At 38.7% G+C, this 26,474-nt stretch overlaps 1 protein-coding gene across 6 annotated transcripts in view; it reads right to left on the reverse strand.

Annotated features, from left to right (window-relative positions):
* The window catches only part of RGS7 (regulator of G protein signaling 7), a 263,978-nt gene that overhangs the window by 83,492 nt on the left and 154,012 nt on the right, over nt 1-26,474 (reverse strand). For all 6 annotated transcript variants that reach the window (XM_075146535.1, XM_075146539.1, XM_075146537.1 and 3 more), the window contains exon 5: nt 4,882-4,988. In XM_075146535.1, the coding sequence (XP_075002636.1) occupies nt 4,882-4,988 (107 nt within the window). The remainder of the gene's footprint in view (nt 1-4,881; nt 4,989-26,474) is intronic.

The raw sequence follows: 26,474 nt of genomic DNA on the forward strand, positions 1-26,474 counted from the left end.
ACCATAAAATTAATCAATAATAATATCCGAGCTAATGAAACAGCCACTTGTAAAAATTAGTGTTGCCCATCAGCTCTTATAAAATGTGATTAATTTCTATGCATTAAACTGTATTACTGTGGAGGGAAATCATTAAGCATCTTTCAGCTACCCCTTGTTGATAGTAATAAGAAAAGAATTGTTGTTTCTGAAGCTGCTCCACACCATGAAATCTTTTAAAATCTAATTACTGGGATAGGGGAGGAATATTCAAATCACTCATAAACCTTCCTTTGCATATTACTGCTATTCCTCTCACAGACACCAGGGAGTCTTTATAAACAGCAGAAATCAAGTCTTTGCTAAAAAATAGTTATACACAATCTCAAATGCCTTCCATGATGGATGGCAGAATTCAGGGGCATTCAGTTTTACATTCACTGCAGTTGACTCAAATGATCTCCTGGTAAAGGAAAAGGGTAAGATCACTGGTCTAGCACCGTCAAGCCCATAGAGGAAGGATGCCAGCAAGTAGTGCTCCACGGTTAGCTCAGAATTATTAAAAAAGAGGTTGAGGAAGTTGGAAACAATAAAAATTTGGTTCTGTGACTCCTTTTTTCTAACCTGGAAAGAGAATGAGCACGGAAAGCAGCGGGGGGGGGGGAAGTGTGTCTGAGTAGGGGGTTAAAAAAAAAAAAGGGCACTGATAGGGCAGTCAGAAGACACACAGATTTGAAATTATTTTTCCCTCTTTGAAACCTAAACCTCTATAGAACCTGTATATGCTGAGCTTGAGCTGAAAAGACAATAAGTTAGTCCTTGCACCTGCAATTGCCAAAGAAAATCTGCCAAATGCTGCATAAGATAACCTGCTTCTTTTTTATTTCTGAAATCTGGCTTCCAATAAAATCCTTCCCTCAAGGCACGGTAGATGATCCAGCGAGGCTGTGGAGAGGGGCTGGAGAGCTGTGATGTTCAGCCACAGCCTCAGTATTCAGAATGGCCAGAGACTGAGCCAAAAGGTAGCTAGCCGAGCAGGGCTGACTCAAAGAGACGCGGGAAGCAATGTAATTCCACCTGAGACACAAGGATCCGCAACACTTCACACTCTACGCTATTCTGCAGCAAAGATGTTCCAAGAACCTTACAGTGATTGCTATGTATTTTTATCCCCAATTTAGGCATGGGAAAACAAGGCCAGAGACGTTAAATGTGTTTGTCAAGGAAGTGTTCCCAGTGGTAGAATAGGAGAAGACATTACAGGTGAAATCTTCATCTTGCCAAAATCCATGAGTTTTGCTGCTATCTTCACCAGACTCATGTTTTCACAAGAAACTGTTCCCATTTTCACACTTCTTCTCAGCTATTTATGCCTTCCATCTTAAAAGTTACAAAACGACCACAGAACCTAAACTTCACCTCTGAAAATTAATTTACGTTACATCACGAATTAATCTCATCAAAAAATGATTATCACTAGCCTCAAGTATCCTAGGAGTTTGTTTAAAGACAAAAGATATTAAGAAACATTATTTTTCACTATGAACATTGAGACAGTTAGTATGCATGTGTAACTTGTAGAAGAAATCAACATATCTTTCCCTGGGAGACTATTGTAGAAGCTTACCAGCTGAAAGGGCGAGTCAGGCATTCCTCACCAGGATGGACATATTATCACTTATGTGGACATGAATGAAAGGCCTCAGTGGGTAATCCCGGGCCCCAGGAAGATCTGCTTTCTAAGGTGCGCCTTGCTTTTCTTATTTGGACTCCTCATACCTATTTGCTCTCAGGTAGAGGAGGGTGGTTAGCAGGTACTCAGCTCCTTCTTTGGTCCCAGGCTTAAATTGCCAGGAAAAGGCAATGCAGCTGTTCAGGATGGTTCAGAAAGTATCACTATCCCTGAATTTTCTGCTTTGTCTTGTTGAGACTAATAAGAAATTTCCTCTTTGAGTAAGGCAATTAATATTTAGATCCATCCCCTTTGAATTAAATTGTTATCACAGAAACTAACCTAATTACACCTGAGTAGGTCAAAGAATGATCCGGAATTATTTTTTTTATTTCTAAGGCCACATTATTTTAAAAAGCAGATATAACTACGATTTCACAGCCCTCCTGATGGCTGATAACTGAAAAAGTATAATTTTGCCTGTAAAAGGGCATTTGCACAAATGAAGTACAATCTCCACTGCTTTTAGCTATTTCTATACAACAGAAGGTTGTTTAAAACAAACTGGAAGTAATTTTACTGTCAGGAGGGAATGCGTCACCCTTCGGAAAACAAAAAATGAAGTGCATGGAGAACATTATTGTAGCTAGCCTGTTTTTTGTAGGTCAGGTCTTTGCATTGCAGACAGAGATTTCTCTGCAGGGATGGCTTCTGAACTTTTCAGTGCTGGCAGGTGTATGGTTTTCTCTTTCTATTAAAATATCCAGAAATTTGTGAATCCTGTCCAATACTCAGGGGGTCCTATTTCCAAAGCACCTGAACAACTATTCTAGTGCAAAATTCACATATTTGCAGTCAAACTTTACTCCCCATTGAGTATGTTGTGTTCATCTTCCAATTTAAGAGATTCAGTAACAGATTTTATATTAGCCTTATTTTGACGGGGAATGTGGAGTTGTAATGACATAACTTTTGCTGTTACAACTTCAGTTAACAGTATGACACCAGTATGAGTTTTTTCTCATGCTACACATTAACAGCTAAAATTGCATTGTTTTAACATTGTTAGCATAGGAATAGCAATGCAAAAGGTACCACAGAACAGCAAATAACCAAAATACTGCAGATATATGCTGAGCAATACTTGAGGAAATTATCTTATTTCATATGCATATGTCAAATAGGTGCCAAATCCTTAACTTGTGTAAATCAATAGATATCATTTTACAATCTAACCCTCACTGAAGCTTCATGTCCAAACGTGTAGGCTGTAGACCTCTCTGAGGAAAGCCCATGGCAGGTAGCTGCAGTACTCTCAGTTGTTCACAGTGCAGCTAATTCTAATCTATACTTTCCTTCAGACAAATTATCATGCTAGCAGAGGTGCTCATTTCCCATGTTTGGGGTAGAAGCAGGCCAGCAGCTGTGCAGAATTCAATGACCAGCACTCCTATAAATAAGTCCTATTCTCTGCAAAATGAAGCCTCAGATATTTTGTCCTTCTGGCCGCTTCCTATGCAGAGACAAGGAACTGGAGCCTCAACCACTCCATGATTTCTTTCCATTTTTCACTTACCTCATAACCACATCAGTGCCTTTCTCTCAGCAGTAAACCCCTTCACCCATGTGCCATCCCTCTCTTCTTTATACCGAAGGAGGATGAAGCACCATGAGAAGGAAACCTTTTCCTTCAGATCCTCTCTCCAGGATCAAAGGTAACTGTGGATCTGGGGGAGGAGGCTTGGAGTGACTGCTCTTTGTATTACCCATATACACATGTAACTTACTGTCCTGCTGAAGGACAGGTTTTTTGCACTGTATGACCCACAGGTTCTACATATGAAAATATGATAATATTGTATGCATGGATGCAATAATCATTCTCTTTCTTGCCAGACTGTGCTGTACGTATTTAATTATATTCACTCTAAGATTTTGTTTTAGACCAAATATTATGAACCTTTCTCTTCTCTTATGTGGCTCTATAGAAGTCAAGCCAAAATATTGATGAAATTATTGTACAGCAATTAATCTAACACAATGTTTGAGACTATGATTGGTCTCCAAGATGTCACAGTTTTCTTCTGCATTTTAAAGACTACAATCTCAGTTTTAGTTTATTCTTGATGGCTTCTTATTTAAACAATGTTTAAGACAAAGCTTAGACTTAAATATCTTGAAGACAATAGATTTTGAGATTTTGTTCTACCGGATATTATTTTTCTGTAAGTATTTAACACAGTTAGAACTGACAGAGCAGGATTACCAAACTATGGTATTCATATCATCAATTTCATAGTGATAATCATCATATAATTTCAAAGCAACAAATATTTAGGGAAGATCTTGGAGCAGCTGTTGGTGATACCTACCATGAAGACCGCCTAATAGAGAGAGCAACACAGAACACAACCACCATTGTCAAAGGTGCTACATGGCAAGCGAAGTTAATTCCTTCTCTAGAATACATAATCAGATACTGTGCAATCATATTTGTTTCAAGTCATAGGTGGTTTTGCTCTGCAAACTTCTAGCCTGCTATTCGTTATTAGAAGAGCAACACTCCTGCTCCCCAGGAGTGTTAGTTTGAAATCTAATATAATAAACTAAAACTATGTAGGTATCTGAATAATATATGTGTAGGTATAGGTATACATATACATACATATACAAACTTCCAGCTTGTTCTGAAGCATCTGCATGTTTGTTGTATGCAATGGGACTGACGGATGTAGAAATGTGTCTGCACTTGTTTGAAGAATACATACTACTTCAATACCACTCTGTTACCAATAAGGAAATACTCACATAAGAAAGAATATAAATATTACCCTCCATTTTTTAGCAGATTTCTGCTATAAGCTTAATAAGTAAAATACCTCCCCCTTTCCAAATTAAGACTATATTAGGAATAAGAGTCAATAAGATAATTTCATTTCCTTTACTACATTTCCAAAATACTAGATTACTTTATTTCCTGAGAGATATTTCCACACTTAGCATTATCACACTTTTTCCAGGGATCAAAATGGTCACTATCATATTAACACTTTGCTGACTTAATTTCTAAATAAAATCCTTCTACCATTCTTTACTTTAAGGGCAATTGCCACCATTTACTAAGAGACATAAGAGACAAAGTATGGTTAAAATTTGCTATGAACCTTTGTGTAAGGCCTTTAATATGAGCCTCCATTTGCACAAGTCAAGAACATATTGAAAACACTTACCTGGAATCGATAAAAGGTGCCATCATCCTTTAGTGTTAGAACATGGTCTGAGATCGGAAAGAAATAGCCATGTGCTGCCATCAGTGTTCCCAAATGTAAAGCTTCCACTGTTTGAAGAACAAAAGAAAGATAAATTTAAAAAATTAAATAACTTCTTTTCAGCAGTTTAGTTTTCTTGTTCAGATTCACCTTATCTCCTGCAGATAAGCACTTGACTCTCAGTCAAGGTCCTGCCATCATGGAAGTGCTGACTTTTTCTATATAATATAATGATGCAACCCAAAAAATCCCTTTACTCTCCTTAACAAATGGCTATTAGATGTCCCATTTGTAGCTGCAGTTCCACTACTTACACCAGCATTAGCAGGTAGCCACCACAATGTTCACTCACTTGTTTTGAAGCTGAAAACAGCTATCATTTTTACCCTGATGGTGCAGCCCACTTTTCCTCTTCAGAACAGTTTCAGATTACATGATGTTAAAAGAGTTGATTCCAATTGCATGATATCTTCCTCACTAGCTTTATCAGAACTAAAGTAAAGGATATTTTCTTAAAAGTTTCTTATTATTACTGGGAAAATAACAAAGGATCACAGAATCACGAAATGGCTGAGGTTGGAAGGGATCTCTAGAAATTATCTGATCCAAACTCCATACTCAAGCAGGGACACCTAGAGCCACTTGCCCGGGGCCATCTCCAGATGGCTTTTGAATATCTCCAAGGATGGAGACTCCACAACCTCTCCGGGCAACCTGTGCCAGTGCTTGGTCACCCTCACAGTAAAAAAGTGTTTCTCAGTGTTCAGAGGGAACCTACTATGTTTCAGTTTGTGCCCATTGACTCTGATCCTGTCACTGGACACCACTGAAAAGAGCATGGCTTCATCTTCTTTGCACTCTCCCACCAGATATTTATACACATAGATAAGCTTCGACCTGAGCCTTCTCTTCTCCAGACTGAACAGCATCTTTTCTCATAGGAGAGATGCTCCAGGCCCTTAATCATCTTTGTGGCCCTCTGTTGGACTCTTTCCAGTGCATGTCCCTCTTGTAGTGAGGAGTCCAGAACTGGACACACATAGGATGAATTCAATTCCCTTTAATGAACAAAACCATAATATGTAACAGTCAGGTTTATATGTGCTCTTGTATTTTCAGTGAATCACTGCCCAGTATCAGTCCCTGAAGTCTCTTACTCAGTATTGTCATTATTTGGCTGACAAGAACACAATGTTGTAGGAGGAGAACAGCATTAGAGTCATGATCTTGTTGCAGTATTTAAGTCCTACTATCTCTTTACCATATTTCTTTACCAACCTTGTAACAACTCCAGTACATATCCCTAAAATAGCTGCACAGCAATTTCTGCTGTAACCTGAGGGTACTGAGGGAGCTGGAGGAGGAGCTTGCCAAACCACTCGCCATCATTTACCAGCAGTCCTGGTTAACAGGGGAAGTCCTGAACGACTGGAGGCTTGCCAATGTGATGCCCATCTACAAGAAGGGCCGGAAGGAGAATCCGGGGAACTACAGGCCGGTCAGCCTGACCTCGGTGCCGGGGAAGATTATGGAGTGGTTTGTCTTCAGGGTGCTCACAAGCCATGTGAGGGACAACCAGGGAACCAGGCCCAGCCAGCACGGGTTCATGGACGGCAGGTCCTGCTGGACCAACCTGATCTCCTTCTATGACCAGGTGACCCGCCTCATGGCTGAGGGAAAGGCTGTGGATGTGGTCTACCTGGACTTTAATAAAGCCTTTGACATTGTCCCCTCCAGCATTCTCCTAGAGAAACTGGTGGCTCATGGCTTAGACAGGTGTAGTTTTCGCTGGGTAAAAAACTGGCTGGACGGCCAAGCCCAGAGAGTTGTGAATGGAGTTAAATCCAGTTGGCGGCCGGTCACAAGCGGTGTTCCCCAGGGCTCAGTACTGGGGCCAGTCCTGTTCAATATCTTTATCAATGATCTGGATGAGGGGATCGAGTGCTCCCTCAGTAAGTTTGCAGATGACACCAAGTTGGGCGGGAGTGTTGATCTGCTCGAGGGTAGGAAGGCTCTGCAGAGGGACCTGGACAGGCTGGATCGATGGGCCGAGGCCAACTGTATGAGGTTCAACAAGGCCAAGTGCCGGGTCCTGCACTTCGGCCACAACAACCCCAGGCAACGCTACAGGCTTGGGGAAGAGTGGCTGGAAAGCTGCCCGGAGGAAAAGGACCTGGGGGTGCTGATTGACAGCCGGCTGAACATGAGCCGGCAGTGTGCCCAGGTGGCCAAGAAGGCCAACAGCATCCTGGCCTGTATCAGAAATAGTGTGGCCAGCAGGAGCAGGGAGGTGATCGTGCCCCTGTACTCGGCACTGGTGAGGCCACACCTCGAATCCTGTGTTCAGTTCTGGGCCCCTCACTACAAGAAGGACATTGAGGTGCTGGAGCGTGTCCAGAGAAGGGCAACGAAGCTGGTGAAGGGCCTGGAGAACAAGTCTTATGAGTGGCAGCTGAGGGAACTGGGACTCTTTAGTCTGGAGAAGAGGAGGCTGAGGGGAGACCTCATCGCGCTCTACAACTCCCTGAAAGGAGGTTGTAGCGAGGTGGGTGTTGGTCTCTTCTCCCAAGTAACTAGCGATAGGACGAGAGGAAATGGCCTCAAGTTGCACCAAGGGAGGTTTAGATTGGACATTAGGAAAAATTTCTGTACTGAAAGAGTGGTTAAACATTGGAACAGGCTGCCCAGGGAAGTGGTTGAGTCACCATCCCTGGAAGTATTTAAAAGACGTGTAGATGTGGCGCTTAGTGACATGGTTTAGTGGACATGGTGTGTTGGGTTGACGGTTGGACTGGATGATCTTAGAGGTTTTTTCCAGCCTTAATGATTCTATGATTCTATGATTAAAAATTTCCTAGCATAACCTGCTAATATCAGTCCACAACCACCAAGGCATCCTGATTTTCAAAGATGAACCCTGGAAAGGAACACAAGGGTTTCTGAGCTATATGAAAGCCACCAGTTACAGGAGCTGGTGCTAGAGAGGACAACACTGCTGCAGGACAACATCAGGGATGAGAAAAGGAAAAAGATCAATAAAAAGGCCATATTGGACACCTAGAGAATAAGGGGAAGTTGGGAAAGGGGAGGAAGAAAAAAAGAGAAGAAAGACATAAACAGTGAGATCTGCCTAAAAAATGAGGGATCTTTTATCTAAAATATTAATTCAGCATGAATCCAGAAAGTATGCAGAATCAGTAAGGATGAATATTTGCACTACGGAAAACACGTTACACCACCACAACATACACAGATTCATATTCATCCTCTAAAAAGAGCTCATTTGTTCCTATTGCCTGTAACTTGGCTTTCAGCAATGGCAAGCATAAATGTTGCAGCATGGATCTGTCTTGTCCTGCCTCTCTAAAACATCACTGTGTCATGTGACGAGCAGTCACAACATCATCATGCAGAAAGAAATGTGAGTCCTGATATCTGCGTTCTTGCTAACAAACACAGAAAGAGAGATTCACTTACGCTTCACCCATTATTATTTTGGAAATGAGAAGGAAACACAGACTTATTTATTTAGCCGGACTTCATCAGCATCCCAGAAAATTCCCTCTTTCACCCTTTCGCTCACCTGGAGACATTCATTGGTATAGGACATGGCGCGGACATTTTTAAGCTAACCCAAAGCCAGCAAGCATGTGAAGGGAGCAGGAAAGGGGAGCTGGACAGTACTTAACTGAGAGCACATAACCCTACCAGGGTTTATTTGATACCGAATAATCCTTGTGTTCTCTGTGTTTGGCAAACTGGTTCCTGCCCCTCCAACAGAGCCATTATCTAAGAAAATCTAACACACCCTCTCCAGCAGTGAGCTCTCTGGCCTGCTACAAAATGCCACAATCCTGTTAACAAGCCTTCTTCCAATCGCAAGCCTACAAGAAATCTCTCTAACAGAAAGGAGGTAGTTGCTTTGCTCCTTGTGCTTGAGATGTCTGCAAATCCCCATCTGAACTTTATCCTAATTAATGTAAGTCCATATATTGCTGTTATTCATTTATTTCAAGCCACTAAATTCTATTATCCCTTCTATCGGAAATTTTGTGTCAACGCTTTCTGTAGTGAGTCAGTTGCTGAGATTCTTTTCATTTTGGTTCACTTCATCTACCTTTTAAGTTTATTAAGCTTTTCTTTGTTCTTCACACTGCAACTTATTGCCAATTCCAAAAACTTTATTTTTGCAGGTGTTATGTATCTTCGTGGAATGAGAGAAAAAACAAAGGAAGAAATGTTCTGACATATTTTAGAGAAAGGATTTCTTAGATAAGGGTTACAGGGCTTGCCAGGGACATCTGACGCAGACGAGAGCGCATTCTCTTCAGATTTAGCAGAAACTAAATAGGCTCCAGATTTGTTTCATATTCTTCCTGGTTTCTGAATTGTAATATTTTTCAAGAGCACAAGGAGCTCACTTTATTCCCCTTTACCCAGTGTCGTGGTTTAACCCCAGCCAGCAACTAAGCACCACACAGCCACTCGCTCACTCCCCTCTGGTGGGATGGGGGAGAGAATCAGAAGGGTAAAAGTGAGAAAACTCGTGGGTTGAGATAAAGACAGTTTAATAGGTAAAGCAAAAGCCGTGCACGCAAGCAAAGCAAAACAAGGAATTCATTCACTGCTTCCCATTGGCAGGCAGGTGTTCAGCCATCACTCTGAACGTCCCCTCCTTCCTCCTTCTTCCCCCAGCTTTGTATGCTGAGCAAGATGTCATATGGTATGGAATATCCCTTTGGTCAGCTGTCCCAGCCGTGTCCCCTCCCAAGTTCTTGTGCACTCCCAGCCCACTCACTAATGGGGTGGTGTGAGAAGCAGAGAAGGCCTTGACTCTGTGTAAGCGCTGCTCAGCAATAACGAAAACATCCCTGTGTTATCAACACTGTTTCCAGCACAAATCCAAAACATAGCCCCATACCAGCTACTACGGAAAAAAAATCAACTCTATTCCAGTCAAAACCAGCACACCCAGGAATCTTTTGACCACACCTGGACTACTATGTCCAGTTGGGAATAATATGTCCACTCCAACATCAACAAACTTGAGTGAGTCCAGTGGAGGATCACCAAGATGGTTGGGGCTGGAGAACGCACCCTGCAACGAGAAGCTGGGGAAGCTGGGCTTGCTCGGACTGAAAAAGAGAAGGTTTTGAGGGTGACTAGCAGCACCCTTCCAATGCCTAAAAAGAGATTACCAAATGAGGGAGCCAAGATCTTTATGGAGTTGCATGGCAATTAAAAAAAAAAAAAAAAAAAGAAAAAGAGACAATGGTAATAAACTAAACCAGGGACGGTTCTGACTTCAGCCAAGCAGCAGAAGAGGCTGTCCAGAGAGGCTGTGCATTCTGCATCCTTGGAGGGTTTCAAGACCTGAATTAATAAAGTCCTGGGCAACACGTTTGACCTTACAGTTGACCCTGCTTTGAGCAAGGCATTGGACTAGAGTCCTCCTGAGGTCTCTTTCAACCTGAATTATATTACAACTCTGTGACTCTATGTGGGTCAAGCAGAAGTGGAAAAAGGAGCAGAAAAAAGGGATGGAGACAATTGGAGAAGAAATTATTTGAAAGCTCCTGCCAGAGCAGCCTATAATCCTGGCAAGGTTGGTTACAGTGGGAGTAAGAGCTTATGTTTCTCTCACTAACCACTGAGTCATATATGCAAGTATATAGTCACTACTAGTTCTCTATGCAAAAAAATTGGAAGAGCGACCTGGCCTTCTCCAGAAGCCAACTAAGGTTATTTAAGATCTGAGTCATTCCCAATAGGAGCCCATATCCCTTCTTCAGTTATGTATGGAGACTAAAGTGGGTTTACTCTCACCTCAGGCAATCTCATTCAGCTGGGATGAATCTACACTAGCTCAATGGTAAGGTATCTCTCTGTCCCTTTAGCCATTAAGAGTTAATAGGGACATATAAACTTGTCACATCTCTTCTTTTTTCCTTCAGCTAATAGACAATTAATTTTCATTTTTTATGGCTATTAATCTAACAACTTATTCCAGCATTGCATAAATATAAATGCACAAATATACCTTTTTAATATCAACCTAAGATCCACTGTAGCTCACACTTGGGAATGTGAGCTGTATCTGCTTTATTAAAAGAAAAAAAAAGGAAAAAACCCACACATAGTATAAGAATAAAGACATTCACTTGAAAGTCTAAAATCTTCTCCATTGGCATCATCTGACAACGGGACAACTGCATAACCAAAGCATTATCAATAATCTTTGCACAGAGATTGAATAACTTATAAATCAAATACAGCTCAAACAGGTGAACAATGTCCACAAAATTGTAACCCTGCCTCACACCAGACTGGTAGGGGACTAACGTTGCTGCTCTCTGCACTGCAGCAGTAGAACTTCTGCACAGAAAGAAAGCTGAGCTCTCAGGAGTTTCTAATCTCCAAACAAGAAGTTGTCCACTGTATTACAGACATAAGGAAGGCAACACTTTGATATACATCTCAATTTGCTAAAACCAGACTGAAAAATAAATACTGCAAGAAGCCAATGAAGTAGAACAGTAGGATTTAGGAAACAAAACCATGAGCTTGAAAAGGAAAATGTATCCAGCAGCAGACTAGTCCTACATGCCTAAATGTCTAGAAGTTCAATTCAGACAACTTCTGCATCCCCCAGCTATTCCTGCATGTGAAATTAGGGGATTTTCACTTAAAGAAGCATGTTTCATCTGAAAGAATGGCAGATGGAGATTAGGAACATCAAAAACTTCTATGAAGTGCATTAGTTAAGAAGAAAAAAGAAGACAGAAAAAATACTTTTAAATATAAAGGTTCCCAGGTAGAAAGAGTAATGTTTATGTGTATTCAGAATACAAATTCAAAAAAATTGGAGAAACATAGACTAAAAGCAAGAAAATACTGGGTTTTTAGATGGCATGCAGAAATGTGATAGCTACACAACTATTATTTCCCAATCTTCAGCCACTGTGTGTAAGAATATGCAATCTAAACTGCATTCTCAGTTACGCCCAGATAACCTCACTGAGAAGGCATAATTCAAATCGCAGTCAACTGCTGTACAATAAATAAAAATTGCAGCCAGAGACATCAGGCAAAAAATCTGAGGAAGACAAAGCTCATGGAGGTGTAACTGGTAGAACAGAGTAGACTTCAGCTTCCTCTGTTCTGGACTGCTTGTTTTGGAGACATCAATTATCTGAACTGAGATTCCAGGTATACTTCCTAGCAGTGATACTGCTGAAAAATGGAATAGCATATTCAAGAAACAAATTTACCCAAACCACTGTTTTAATTTTTCATAGCTAAAAAAGGACAGTGTTGCAAGTTATAACAGCTAATGGAAAAGAAATGCCTCAGGTGAAAGAGGGAAATACGTCTTTATGAGCCTGTTGCATTTCAACAGGATAGGAAATATTTTATATAAATTCAAAATGTTGCTGTGGGTGTAGTTTTGATTCTTAATGTGTATGTTATTGGTGGGCTAAAAGCTCAGAAAAAGCTTAAAATTCCATGGTTCACTCTGCTGTTGAACTTTACTTAGCTGAGTGGGTGAAGTGAACAACACATGTACACAGATTGATTAGCAATCATTTTTGTAAGTAATATTGCCCAGCCATCTGCTGTGCCATTACAAGGAGAGTGATCTTGATGGATTAAATGCTAGTCACTTTTAATATACTTTGTTATACAAGAGAGTCAGACATTTTCAGTGCTTGGGGACAATGCAAACCTGATGGAATCTAAAGAATGAAAAATATAACCTGGTTGTTGGGTTTTCATTTTATTTTCTTTTTAAACATAGTGCAGTTTTCTCTTTACTGTAATAACTATTGTATGGATTGATGATAGTTCGTTCATCTTAAATTGCAGGGTATGGTAATATCAGTGGAACAAGTTGTTTCTTATGATAACATCCACAGGAGGGGATTAAAAAGGATGGACGTTCCTTTTTTTTCTTTGGAATAAACATGTTTCTGTGCTTTGAAAGCCCTGAAAGGATATGTTTCCAGTGATTAGCGTGGATTCCACTTTTCCTTATGCATCTCAGGGCTTCAGGTGATGTGGTCTCTATATTTATATTTACTCTGAAGTCCATAAAACACTTTATAGTATCATACCATTATAGTTACAGTCTCACAACATCTGAAGTGGCTTGCAGTAATCTCTGAGGGACTGAGGAAAGGAAAACAGGGTGTTTTCCAATTCTGCTCCACTTTAAAACAGCGTTTTTCAGAGTCTGTTTTATGTTCTTTTGTGCAGCTCAGTCCTGGAGAAAGATTTCCTACAAGGAATGTGGCTTGGGGCATTTTGTGTCCTTAAGATTGCTATATGATGTAAGTGACACTGAAAAACCCAAACTTGCAAGTTTTTCATATACTTTTTGATATAAAAACGTCAAACAAATGAAAACCTCCCTTTCCATCAAACAATAAAGTCTTTGTTATTCTGGGTTATTTGTCTAATCTAAAATCCATCACAGTACTGAAGTGCATTGCTAAGCCACATAGCTGCCTGGAAAAAAAATTAATGACTCAGAACTTCACAAGCACACATTCATTATAAGTGTCGAATGCCAAGACATTATCACTTACTCTCACCTCACTCCTGCTGTCATTTCATTGCCCGTGTGAACACAAGATGCAAAGGATTAACTTCAAGTTAAAGTAATAAAATACAACCTGTTTCTCATGCTCACACAAAGCGTAGGAGAGACTCACTCTCTGGGCCTGACTGTGGCATTTAAAAAGGGGAAAATAAAACAGCTAGAAAAGTTCTTGAACACCCACGTCACTATAAACCTCTCTCTTTTGTCCCATCTGAAGGATCGAATTTGCAAAGGGAGCAGCACTCAGTGAAAGTCATTTCAGGGAGGGAAAAGAGTTGGTGAAGGAAGAGGTACTATTTACGCAAACACAGTCAAAATGAGATTCATGCTTGATTCCAAGATACCCATCACAAACCAAGTTATCTGTCACCAGAGCAGCTTACCTAAATAGGTAGGACTTTGCTTGTGCTGTGTGGTAGGCAGTGGCTGCTGATGCCATCAGCAGGCCAGAGGCATCGGTAGGAACAAGTAAGGGGGAAAACCTGTCGGAGATGTGCCATGAATCCTCATCTGCCCAAGGAACGGTAATGTCCACCCTTACAGTTTGAGCTGATCTATAATGTAAGGTGTTACTTATACACATATCCCCAATCTAGAGACAATGATGTATACCTGACACATCAACTACTTTGTTCACAAAAACGTTCAGCAAACCGGGGACACACTACCAGTCTTGCCTTATGTGCTCACAGGATGTGGGTGAATTGACCTAAATGTCTGACACAACCCTGGAAAGATTTTATCTGGACAAGATCAACTGAAGTCATGCTACCATGAAAGACTGAATGAAAGGGGAAGCTGACCTGCAGTTTTCTGAAAGAAAATAAAAACAAAACAAAAGACCTTTCTTCATTCACAGAAGAAAAAAAAAGAAACAAAAGGAAAAAGAAGGGAAAAAAAAAGAAAAAAAAGAAAAGAAAAAAAAAGAAAAAAAAGAAAAAAAAAAAGGAAGAAAGAGAGGAGTTACCAAATGGGAGAAAAAAAAAAGTTAGTCCTTGAAAAAGAAGTTGCATCTCACTGCTAGCAATACACAAACCCTCCTTTTGAAAACTTTTTAAGTATTGTCTGATAAATTTTTTATGTGATTGTTTCCCACTGGATTTCAGCTGATTCACACACTAACTGTTGCTACCTCCTACTAAAACTTGGCTTTTATTCTCTTGTATTTTGAAAGGCAGACCCCTGAGACCACAAAATGTAATGACTTGAGGTGAACACCATAGCTTTGGTGTTGACAAAAAAAAAAAAAAAAGAGCTGCAACTTGAGGTGTCATGAGGCAGACAAATGGGGAGTGAGGTGCTGGCATTCAGCAGTGCTATAACATCACCTCTGAAATATTTGTTTGGTGTGTTTGGCGTGCTAGAAATGTGCAGCCACACAGGGTGGAAGAAATCCATCCAAGCTGCAAGCATCAGGTAGACTTAACTATCAAGGAAAACTGAACGTGGCACACTTTGGTCACTAGATAAACAGTTCGTTCAGCACACGGTGATGAAAAGTGGCCTGAATGCATTTAAAATTGCCTTTAGTTTCCCTGTCATCTCTCTCCTCGATTTTTTAAAGCACCTACCAATATCACACCAGCAATCAGGCCTTCCAATGGTGGAATTTAGCTCTGTACCCACCAACCCAAGTCAGCATTTAGAAAACATTTCTTCTAATTTCACTATTACTACTCTTGAATTTTTCTATTTTCAACTTTGCAGAAATCACAGGCTTTTTCCTATTTTATTGCTGATATCTCTTGTCTCTTTAAATTGAAATGATAGAAGGATAAATCCAGACTCCTTTGAAGTTTGGGTTTCCTGTTTTTCCCACTGGCAGTTCCCTGAAATTGCAACTTTTTAGTATGAGCTTTGACTCCCATGCTTCTTCAGGGCAAAATACAGAAAATCAAAACCTGTGTGTCTTGTTTTCCCTAACGACAGTCTGAACTTGTCTTCATATTTCCTAACACTTCACTCATTCCTCCCTCCAGTATGAAACTCTGTGCTAATATATAAAGTCATATGTGCACCCTTTTGAGCAAACCAGCTAAAACCAAAAATATTTACCAAAAAACCCATTACCGTAAATACCATACTTTTGAAAATTCTCTTGGATTAAATCTTCTTCCACAATTTCAAGCATCCATAGAAGACCCAAAAGATTGGACATAGACCACTTCTGCTGAGTAGTAGAATTATTATGCTATTATTTCAGGTTTTCTTGTATACTGCTTGCCAGTACAGTGCCACTGCTTCTCCTTTTCTTTGTCACACTCAAGGCAAGGCACAGCTAGCCACCTGCCAACTCCCCTCTCAGTCAGCTGTGTTTGGACATCACAGGCACAGGAGCAGTTACCACAACACACTCCAGCATATGATCAATAGGCACTGCCACAGCCACGTATATGTCTGGGGTGGGGTTCCAAAGGAGGAGACCTGTGTTTAAGGCTTGGCAGATCCAGGGCCTGTGAATAACTGATGTGGTCGATGCACCACTTGGATTTGTGGCCAGCAAAGTGGGCACAGGCTTTTTCAGTGCACAAAATATTTGTTCCTAAAGGAACTACAGAAAATAATGTCGTTGAATCAGAGGGATGTCAGCTAATGTGGAGTTTCTGAAGTTGGGTGAAGGTAAGCAATAGGTAGCACTAACATCTTGCTATGATTACTGCTGGTTAAGATGAATCATGACAGTTTTTTAGTGTCTAAGTCTGTTTTGATATCAATTGCTACTACATCAACGATTAATTTTGTATCATTGTCATGCATTGCTATCATAATCACAGAACACCCACTTATGACCAGGCAGTTCAGATAATACAAAGAACACGCAGCAGCAGCTAGAAGAATAACTGCCTCTTTCACTGCACTCAATATAGTAAAGAATACAATCCTTTTTATAACAATTTTCATATCTCCAGCAAACTGAGAGCATAAAATGCTGAAAATAATGTATATTTCTTTCAATGGGAAGAACAATGTGCTTTTAAAGTCCAGCAGGAGTTAAAAGCTTTATAAGTAAATTGGTGTCATTGAGACACACATCAGGGAAAAATACCATCAAAGCTCAGGCAAGGTAACAACAAAGAGTGTGGAGGTAGCTTTCCAGAGAATAACATAGGAATGCGATTCCCCATGCGATCAGATACAGTTATCTGGGACATATATACAAAAAACCAAGGCAGTTATTACAAACAGGATCAGTTTTAGAGAGTTCTCTACATCCATTATTTATAATTCATTTCTTTGACTGGAAAGTAAAATATATTTCACTGTCCACATCAAAATGAAGGATGAGAGAGTAAAATTTCCAGATGTTGCAAAATTCCATTTTATGCCATCACATGTTCCTATTGTCATAACCCACCCCCCGCAGTGCTCACTTCTCCCCGTTGCACAGGATTTACACAGATAATTGTAGAGAACTGTCGGTTCAGCCAGATAAACTCTGCTATTAAGAATACCGAAATACTGACAGATACTAAAATCATGACTAGCCAAGAGAAGGTGAATGAATAAGGAATAATAATTTGCTACTTTTCAGAACCCAAGAACTTAGAGTCAACCAATGTGATTATCAGGCAGACCCTTCAAGACAAAAAAATTAATCTATAATACATCTTCTAGAAAAAAAAATACATCTATAACACATTATAGATGTGTTACATATTGTCATGAGGTGTTGTAAAAGCAATGGAAGAAAGGTCATTCAGAAACTATTAAACAAGATCCCCTGCAGGTCAGGGGATTCCCTAAGGTTTAGATTGTCAGGAGCTGGACAGGCAAAGCAAGGGACCACTACACCACTACAGCTTTTGCCTATAGTGCAAGCCTCTTCCAAAGCATTTGTGACTGACCACTGCCAGAAACAGCTCATGGACCAGATGGTCTGACTGCAGCTCTGTCTGTCTTATGTTCTTATTGACATTGTTGTACAAAATGCACTTAATTTCTAGTATTTTGGAGCATGCATTGGATATAAACAAATTTGCATTGCTACCTACGTTTTTTCTTGCCGTACAGAAGGTTTTTGGCTTGCTAATTAAAAAAAAAAAAACAACTAACCACTATTATACTTAAATGCCCTCAGTGTGCAGAATCTCTTTTAATACTAAATTTGAAATTGCCATATATTTATTGGTTAATTGCTCTTCCTGGACATAGTTTTGGCATGTCAGAATATCTTCTAAATGTACTGTGCAGAAACTTAAATACACCTTTTCACTTCTGATTTATTCTCAGTCAGCCATCATTACTATGGTAAAAGTTATTGTGCATAGTTGAAAAGTTATTGCGGATAGTTGAATTACTTCTGATCTATTTCTCGTAGGCATAAGTTTTCACCTGCTTCAGATAGGTCAGAGCATATATTTGCAAAAGTTCATTAACATGGACTTTAAACCCCTGGAAACTTACAGTTGAAACTCTCTAGATAGTTGTCTGTACATTTAATTTTATTATGCAGTTATAGTGGCGGTCACTATTACCAAAATTCATGTCAGGTTTAGCTGCGAAACTGTAAATCCCCATCCCTAACTTCCTCAAACCAGCCTCCTTGAAACTATCCTCAAGTTAGGTGACAAATATATGAAGCTACCTCAAGAAATAAGAGTTTTCACTTATGCTATAAAGAAAAAATCAACCATTTATTATTTCTCTGGAAGACCTTAACTAAAACATTTAAACTTTATTTATCCCACAGTTACTATGATATTGTAGTTGCTTATTTTTGCTTTATTTCATGTTAATGATTATATTTGAAGATGCAAATAATTCCACAATTTCAGTATGCAAATATTCCACATTTATAGTTCTTTGTAACCTTTCTAATAAGCTTAAAAGCTATTAAAAGGTTAAGTTTTCCAGTTTATCTAAGGTATTACCTTAAAGCAGACAGTAATTAAGAAATAAACTTTCAAAAGCAAGTGTAAATTACTTGTTATAATTTCTGCATGCCTAACTGAGGTGATTAGATTCTTTTTATGGTTTGGATTTTTTTTTAATTAATTTGCGCTTCAACTTTAGTGAGAGCAGTAATTTTTTAGCACCTATAAAAATTAGATTCTATTGTCACTAGATATTTTATACTTTATGGATCCAGGTGTTCCCAAGCCAAATGAGGTCTTGCAGCTACAAAACCATGGTAGACATGGCTCTTGTCACCCACCCTGCCACACAAACAGTGAAAATTCTGAAAATTTGTGAAATTTCAGTAGGTCACTGAATGCAACCAGTGAAATTAGAAGAAAGGAGAAACATTAGAGGGATAACACCTGCATGGAGAAGAACATGTGAATTAGATCCAACCAGCAACCATAAGCAAATGAGAGCCAGAAGACATTCTATGCAGTAAAATTGGGGAATGAACCATGGAGATAAAAAGGAGGAGAGGAGAGGAGAGGAGAGGAGAGGAGAGGAGAGGAGAGGAGAGGAGAGGAAAAGGAATATTGAAAAATGAGAGAGCACCTAGGAATATTAATCTGTCCAAGATGAAATAGCAAGCATAGTAAACTAGAGCACCCAGCAGTTCAATTAATTTTGAACCATCACTCTGTTCCTGTGTGGACAGCAGTATTTCTCTACACATGCTATGGGAAAACTGAAAACCCTCTTAAGGACAATTAATAACAAAATCAAGAGAAGGCTTTACATTAACCTTCCAGTCATCAAATACTACATACAACATGTAAATATCAAAACATTTTTGTTTATTTGATTATAAATAGCTGCAGCAGCTGTTGGCAAGATGCAATAGGATTTCAACTACTTTTATTCAATTAAGTTGTCCAGATTTAAAATCTCACTTCCACCTACTTGTGCTTTCCATTACTATATAACACAGTTCTCTGGGAAACAAGGAAGCAGAAAGCTAATGAAGTCTCCAGACAATTATTTAGCAGCTTTTAATTAATTATGCCAGTATGAATTGGGAATTAGTAAATGTTCTTCCTCTTAAACCTCCAAAACTTGGTATGATCCCAAAGGTTCAGAAGGAGGCTGTCAAACAGTAAGAAAAGCACAAAAATTCCTAGTAACTTTAGTAAAAATGAGATAAAATATTTTGTTAGGAAGGTCATTATAATTTAATTTATGCAATTAATTAATGAGCTTTATTTCTAAAAATTATCAGTTTTCCCTAAAAGAGCATACCTTTTCTATGATTCTTCAGTTGTACTTTTGTCCTTAGCTAAGTTAAGTCAATAAATACATGTTTTATTAACTAAGACAGTAGCATAATAATCTCTGACCATGATGAATAATCAAAAAGTGGCAGCTACTAGCGTGGAGACTTACAATGCAAGCAGACAGGATGGGGAACGGATAATATTTTCAAATCAGCAGGATTTGGTATCCGAAGCCAGTTATTTTGAAAATCTGATGCATCAGTAGGAAGTTAATATTGGCCTTACATAAATTTGCCTTATGCTGAGATACTGGTTCCATATTTTGGGCGATGGCATCAAGGAAAAGAGATTGGTACAATACCTGGAAGGACATAGCCAGTTTAGGAACACCAGTTCCTTAGAAGAACAATGTGGAGAATTTTCAATGAAAACCAAGGAACAAAAATTGCCCAATTTGGGATTTTATTCTAAAAACTGATTATAAAGCTTTTCAGACTTTATAAATCATTAAGGAGAAACCAGTATCGGTTTTGAATAGCTCATCTTATATATAGCTTTATGAGGAAGCTGTGTACTTTGAGGTAATTTCACATGTAAAGATTTCAATTGTGTAATTTAGATTTCTTATAGCCTAATTTGTTCTGTGACAGAAAGGATGAAATACGTTCCTTCAATTGGTGCAACAGGGTATCTGAATTTCTTTCCAATGAAATTACTTGAAATTAATGCTTACCAATTTTTCAGCTTCTATTATCTGGATCTGGTAATAGTTTTAGCATTAAATCTTATCTGAGTAGGCTTCTTCAGACTTATTTTTCTAATCAGTATTTTGTATTCTATTCAGTACTTCTTTCTTACTCTTCACTCAATAAGACTCTCAAAGACCTCAGTGAAATAAAGCCCATATTGCCTACTGAATTCTAAAGACAATGCTGATTGTTGGTTTGTTTCAATTTTAAAAATCTAACTGGGTATCAGATACTTTTTATAAACTAGCTTTTGAATTTTAGCCTGAGATACAGCTTAAAGGCCATGTTACACCTAATCCTATTTTAAAAGGCATCTAGTTAAATCTTCTTTCTTTTGGAGTTAATGAGAAAATCTCCAGTCTTCTGTGGGGTTGGAATTTCACCTTTAATGATTAAAACAAAGGAGGAAGGAGTGGGTGTCATGTGAAGATATTACACACCACTGAAAATAATTCTGAGTAGAATTTGGAGACTTTAATATTAAAGGAATTAATTATTTCTTATTAAAAATAAATAGCTTTGAAGACATCACCATGGAATCAGGGCTAGTATTAAGAAAAATGAAATTTAAAAACTCAGTGGAAGGTTTGTTTTTAACCAAAAGTAAGCAAACATAAATAGAGTTCTGTTTTATATAGGAAATGTGTATGACACACAAGTTATAGTTGAATCACAGAATCATAGAATGGTTTGGGTTGGAAGATTGGGACCTTAAAGATCATCTAGTTCCAACCCCGCTGCTATGGGCAGGGATACCTTCCACTAGATCAGGTTGCTCAAAGCCTAATTAGAATGAAAAGAGATCTATTTTGAATTAGTATGCTATTGACAATAGCAAACAGGTTGGTCACAGAAACAATGTTACAGAACACATATATTTTGTCGTACCAATATCAGTAATATCATTTTATTCTTACCGTTATATAGCAAATCATGCTAGAAGGCAGCAAATTCCATACTTGTGATCTTTACCCATTACTGCAATATGGACATTCATTTATAAATTAAACAGATACAATTCATTAATACTTTATAGGTAATTCAAAAGTTTATAAAATTACTTTAATGATAAATAGAATTAGGTATCTAGACTAGAACCATTTTGTACCTGGCGAATATAACCTATTATATTGATAAACATCTTTCACTGTTTATTAAGTGGTTTCTAAAGGGGTTTTTAGAGTTTACGGTATTGTATTATATGTAAATCCTGCTGTCTACAATCACAGTGTATTAATTACTAGGGTGAAAAAACACAATTTTGTATAGTATCTTGTAAAATAATGCCACCTTAAGGCAACCAGGAAGGAGGAATTTTATTTAGACGTATTTAGTATGATGAAACAGGTTGTGATAGTTTGACCTATCTGCCTATGTAAAGGAAGCAATTTGTCATAGATATCATGAACTCTTTGCATCTCTACCAGTCACAAACTCCATTTCTTCCCTGCAAGCGTAAAAAACTGTTCATTTTTAACCAGCTGCCACACTACTAAACATATCAGAAGAAATTACTGCTCCTTGAAAGGAAATTGGAAATGAGCACTGATGTAGCCTACCACCTATCTGCAAGCAAGAAAATAAACTGGCCAACCTAGGAACATGTTAATCACCTTCAAGAGTGACTACTTGGAAATGAGGCTGCTCAAAAAATACCGGCACATATGTAGAGTGAAAGCTCACTCCAGGCTGGCCCTGCTGCTCTTTGTGCTCTTGGGAGACACCCCTAACACATGCAGTCTACACAAGGCAACAGATTATACCAAACTGGAAAAAGCTTCAGTGGCAAAAAGTGAAATCCATTAAATCTGATTTATCCTGTCACAATTGAATTACAGGCAATACACCTCCGTTCACCATTTCCAAAATCTATCTAAAGGCTTTGGGCAAATAAAATAATCTCTGCATGTGAACATTTACCACTGCAGTCCTGAAACCGCAGCAGTGGCTAGAAGCCCACCGATTGCCACACATGGGTAAGTACCACCCATGCTACACATAACTAAAGGAAAACTGACCCATACATTTTTATTTTGCTTGAGTATCACAACATTAATACCATTGGTACTAAAGCAGTGTCTCTAAATTTTGACATTTTCTATTCCCAAGCAGGATTTGAGTTTTACTTTCTTTCTGATCATCTGAAATTACAGCCATTATTCCATTTAAATGTTACAGGACCTGACAAGTTCAGATCAAATTCACCCAGTAGAAGAAAGTTAGAAAATTATTTACACTAGACTTGACGAAGGTTCATGAGGTTTGCCTCATCGAACAAAATGTGCTCACAGTTCTGTTAGATATATGAAAAATGTGAGTGTCTTGGTGTTCCTGCGTTCCTAGTATGAGGGTTATGGTATGTATGCAGGCAGTGTAAATTACTTTTATCAGCTTTTTTTTGTTGTTTTTGTTAAGCTGATAAATAGGATGCTGTATTTCCACAAGTTTTGATTAATGCAAAGACTGCAAACATAAGTATGACCTTTCCGTTCCCTTCTTTGTTCCTTTTCATAAGAGGCTCTTTTCTCCATTAGCAAACTCTGGAAGAACCTCCCCTTCGCTTGCAGCTGTCTGGCGCTGTCTCCCAAATGGCAATCATTTAGAACATCTCGTCTGGCTCCTGCTTTTTGCTGTTACCTTACTGCATATGCATGGGGAAAGGGGCAGAAATAACTTAGAGATGACCAATTTTTCAAGTACACTTTCATAAACTCAAATAAAAACCCTAATATTTTTCTTCTAACTCTTTAGAGCAAGTACTGTGTATTATCAAGGTCATTATTAGCACAGCAGCTGCTGGAGAGAGATTTTACTACAAAGCAAAGGAGGGAAAGGTGGAAGAAACACAAACAGATGTTGTGCTACTGAGTCCTCCATTTTTATTGCACTGGATCAGTGATCACAGTTTACATGGCTGATGATGGGCATCTAGTTACAAATTAGCTACATCAGTTAAGTGAAAAGACTACTAATGGCAAGAACTGAAGTTGAAAAATAACAGGAGGGTGTCTATTTCAACAGTCTTGTTTTATAACTTACAAAGTTTGATTTAGTCATATATATTTGACTTCAGTGTAATTCCTGATGTCCAAGAGCAGTAGCAAATTCCTTCAACAGACTGCCAAAATGAGCTGGACTACCAAGGCAATCTGAATGCAAAGGCTGCGCATTCTGGAGCTGGCTGCAGTACTGCACAGAACCATCCAACAATGAAGTGCCTTCAGCCATATTCAATTGGCTTTGCAGATATGAGTAAATTAAATAAGCAACACTCAGGAGTAAAGGTACTGTAAAGGAACAAGGGGATGATGGCTAAACATATTATCTACTCTTAAAGGCTCTTTCTGAGCCACCTAGATAGAAATTCTTCATGGGCTGACTTAAGGATGAAATGCGTGTTTATGAATAACACACACTTCATTATGAAAATACTTGAAAGCTGACACTGTTTTTTCTCCTTAAAGAGACAACAGCATGATGCACCATTAGCATGTTGGAATGCTAGGAAATAGAGAAATCAAGTGTCTGCCCAAAGGGTATATCAAAGAAATCAGTTCAAGAACCAAGTTCAGAATTAGTCTCTTGGCAATTTCAGCTGACACTTTTAAATCAGCTCATCTACCCTTTTTGTTCTATTTTTTCCCCTAAGGATTAAAAGGACTTCAGTCTCTAGTGTGGTCAGTCTGGGACATTTCATGGCACTAATTATCACTTTAAAAAAGAAAAACACCATGTAGAAAAACAGAGTAGATTTTCCACATTAAGATTAATTGGCACCATCAGTGAAGTCAGCACTTACCCTGTAATGGTCAATTCAACAAACACATGTCTAAGTGCCAAACCACAAACCCTTACAGTTCTGTAAACTCAGTTAATTGCTTCTTTTCGGGTTGAGATCAGACTTATTTTTATGACTGAATTAAACTTCCACATTAAAAATAACTTAGATAATTTCTGTTCCTTAAAATTTTACAGATGAGTTCTACGCTGAAACACAAACATTTTTTAAGTACATATTGAAAAGCAAACAATATAACAGCAACTGTATGTTGCACACAGCTATTCTGGGTGCAAGCTCTACTCTGCTCCACTGAAATAACTTCAAATCTGCTATAATTTAGCAGAATTCACGCATCATCTCCAGTTTATTTTCTTGATGGAGATTTACTGCAGCAAGCCAAAATCTTTCAAGTCTTCCACAAAAAAAATGATTTTCCATTTATGAAAAATGTGCAGGTTTTTTTTTTTACTGGCAATTTATACCTGTAACTATTTTTTACTTGAAATTGCTGTTTCCAGATAATAGCTTTACATTTATTAACACAGTGAAAGCAAATGTTGCTGCCAGACCTTCTCCTACCTTTTGTTCTCCCACTATCCATAAAGCAGCCTTCTTCACTCTCACTTAACAGTATAGGAGTTGTATTCCCTATGCAAAACAAAGGGAAAAAATTGCACTACAAAATGTGATTTTTTTTTTAATACACAGTAGTGCCACTTCCTTCTTACTAGTTCTTTGTTTTACTAAAGAACAAGTTGATTGAAGGAGTTAGGTGTTTTTACTGTGAAGAACAGAAGGCTCAGGAGGACCTCATCACAGTTTTCCAGTACTTAAAGGGCAGCTACAAAGGGAATGGAGGCTCTCTTCACAAGGAGCGACACAGAGAGGACAAGGGGCAACAGGTACAAGTTGCACGGGTAGGAGTTTCATCTTCATATAAGAAAGAAATTTTTTACAGTGAGAACAATCCATCACTGGAACAATCTCCCCAGGGACATGGTGGAATCCCCATCAGTGGAGGTGTTCAAGATGCAACTGGACAGGGTGCTAGATAATCTCCTCTAGGCTCCCTTTCCCATGAAAGATTGGACCAGATGATATTTCGAGGTCCCTTCTAACATGGGCTGTTCTATGATTCTGTGAATCTAACTGTCTACTTACCCCTTAAATCACAATTTGCATGCCTTGCTCGCACAAGTAGCTCACAGCGCTGGTAGATGAGGTGTGCAAATAATCCTTAAATTTTTCTGGACAGAGTAGAATATACTCTTAAAATATGTGAACCAAGGTCTACTTTATGTTGCTTTTACAGATATGTTGCTGATATCAGAATTAGACGGAGATGATAACTTTCAGTGCAAACACAGGCGTTATTTATTTCTGCATCACAAAATTGCATAGCTTCACAAGAGCTTTGTAACAGGACCCTACAGGTGAGTTTTAAAAGACAGCCATAGTAAAACCCTGACACACTGGTGAAAAGTGGACAGAAGATACTGGAAATCCAAATTATGGTGACAACAGTTCACAGAAATTTAGGGCTTTTCCACAGGAAATTCTAGATTGTCTTGTCTAGAACTAGAACAAAAAGTCACACACTTAAAAAATTTTACAAAACAGAATATTTTCAGAAGTTTTGTCATGTGAATAGCTCTTCCTCACCATCTTTCAGATTCACTGCTATCTGCCAATCCTGAGCACTACCCAAACGCAGCATTTGGGGCGATTGACTTTCTGAAGGCTTGCATCCAGCCAGCCCAGATAGCTGACTTTGGACTAGGACCGACATGCATAAGACATTTTTGTCATTGTGGATAGTTTTTTCCACCCATGCAATCTGAGAGGATAAAACCCATCTTAAATTAAATTACTGTGGTGTTCTGGTTACATATGTTAGTAGTTTGTGTGTTCATTTAATTTTAATTGGATATCAACATAGGGAACCATGTTTTCCATTTAATTTAAGGTTTCTTCTATTTTCCAAATTTTGCAACAACCAGATAATCTGAATGACAGCCTATCCCAGTATTGCACTTCTGGTTTGACAAATAAAGGTTAAGCTTCCATATCATATAAAATAAACATAGAATGGCAATCTTTCAAACTCTGATAAATATAGATAGGTGAGTGTTTTGTAGCTGACAACTGAGAAATACAATATCACACATAGGTCTCTTGCAATCTCTATCTTTAGGAACCAAACATATGACACTCTGTGTAAAGTTACATAAAACTGGAAGCAATTAGTGATCTCTTTCATGTAACATAGCAATAAGTTGTGAACTGGCTACTTCCAAATATCGAATTAT

The sequence above is a fragment of the Calonectris borealis genome, chromosome 3 (genome assembly GCF_964195595.1).
Source record: "Calonectris borealis chromosome 3, bCalBor7.hap1.2, whole genome shotgun sequence".
Classification (NCBI taxonomy): Eukaryota; Metazoa; Chordata; class Aves; order Procellariiformes; family Procellariidae; genus Calonectris; species Calonectris borealis.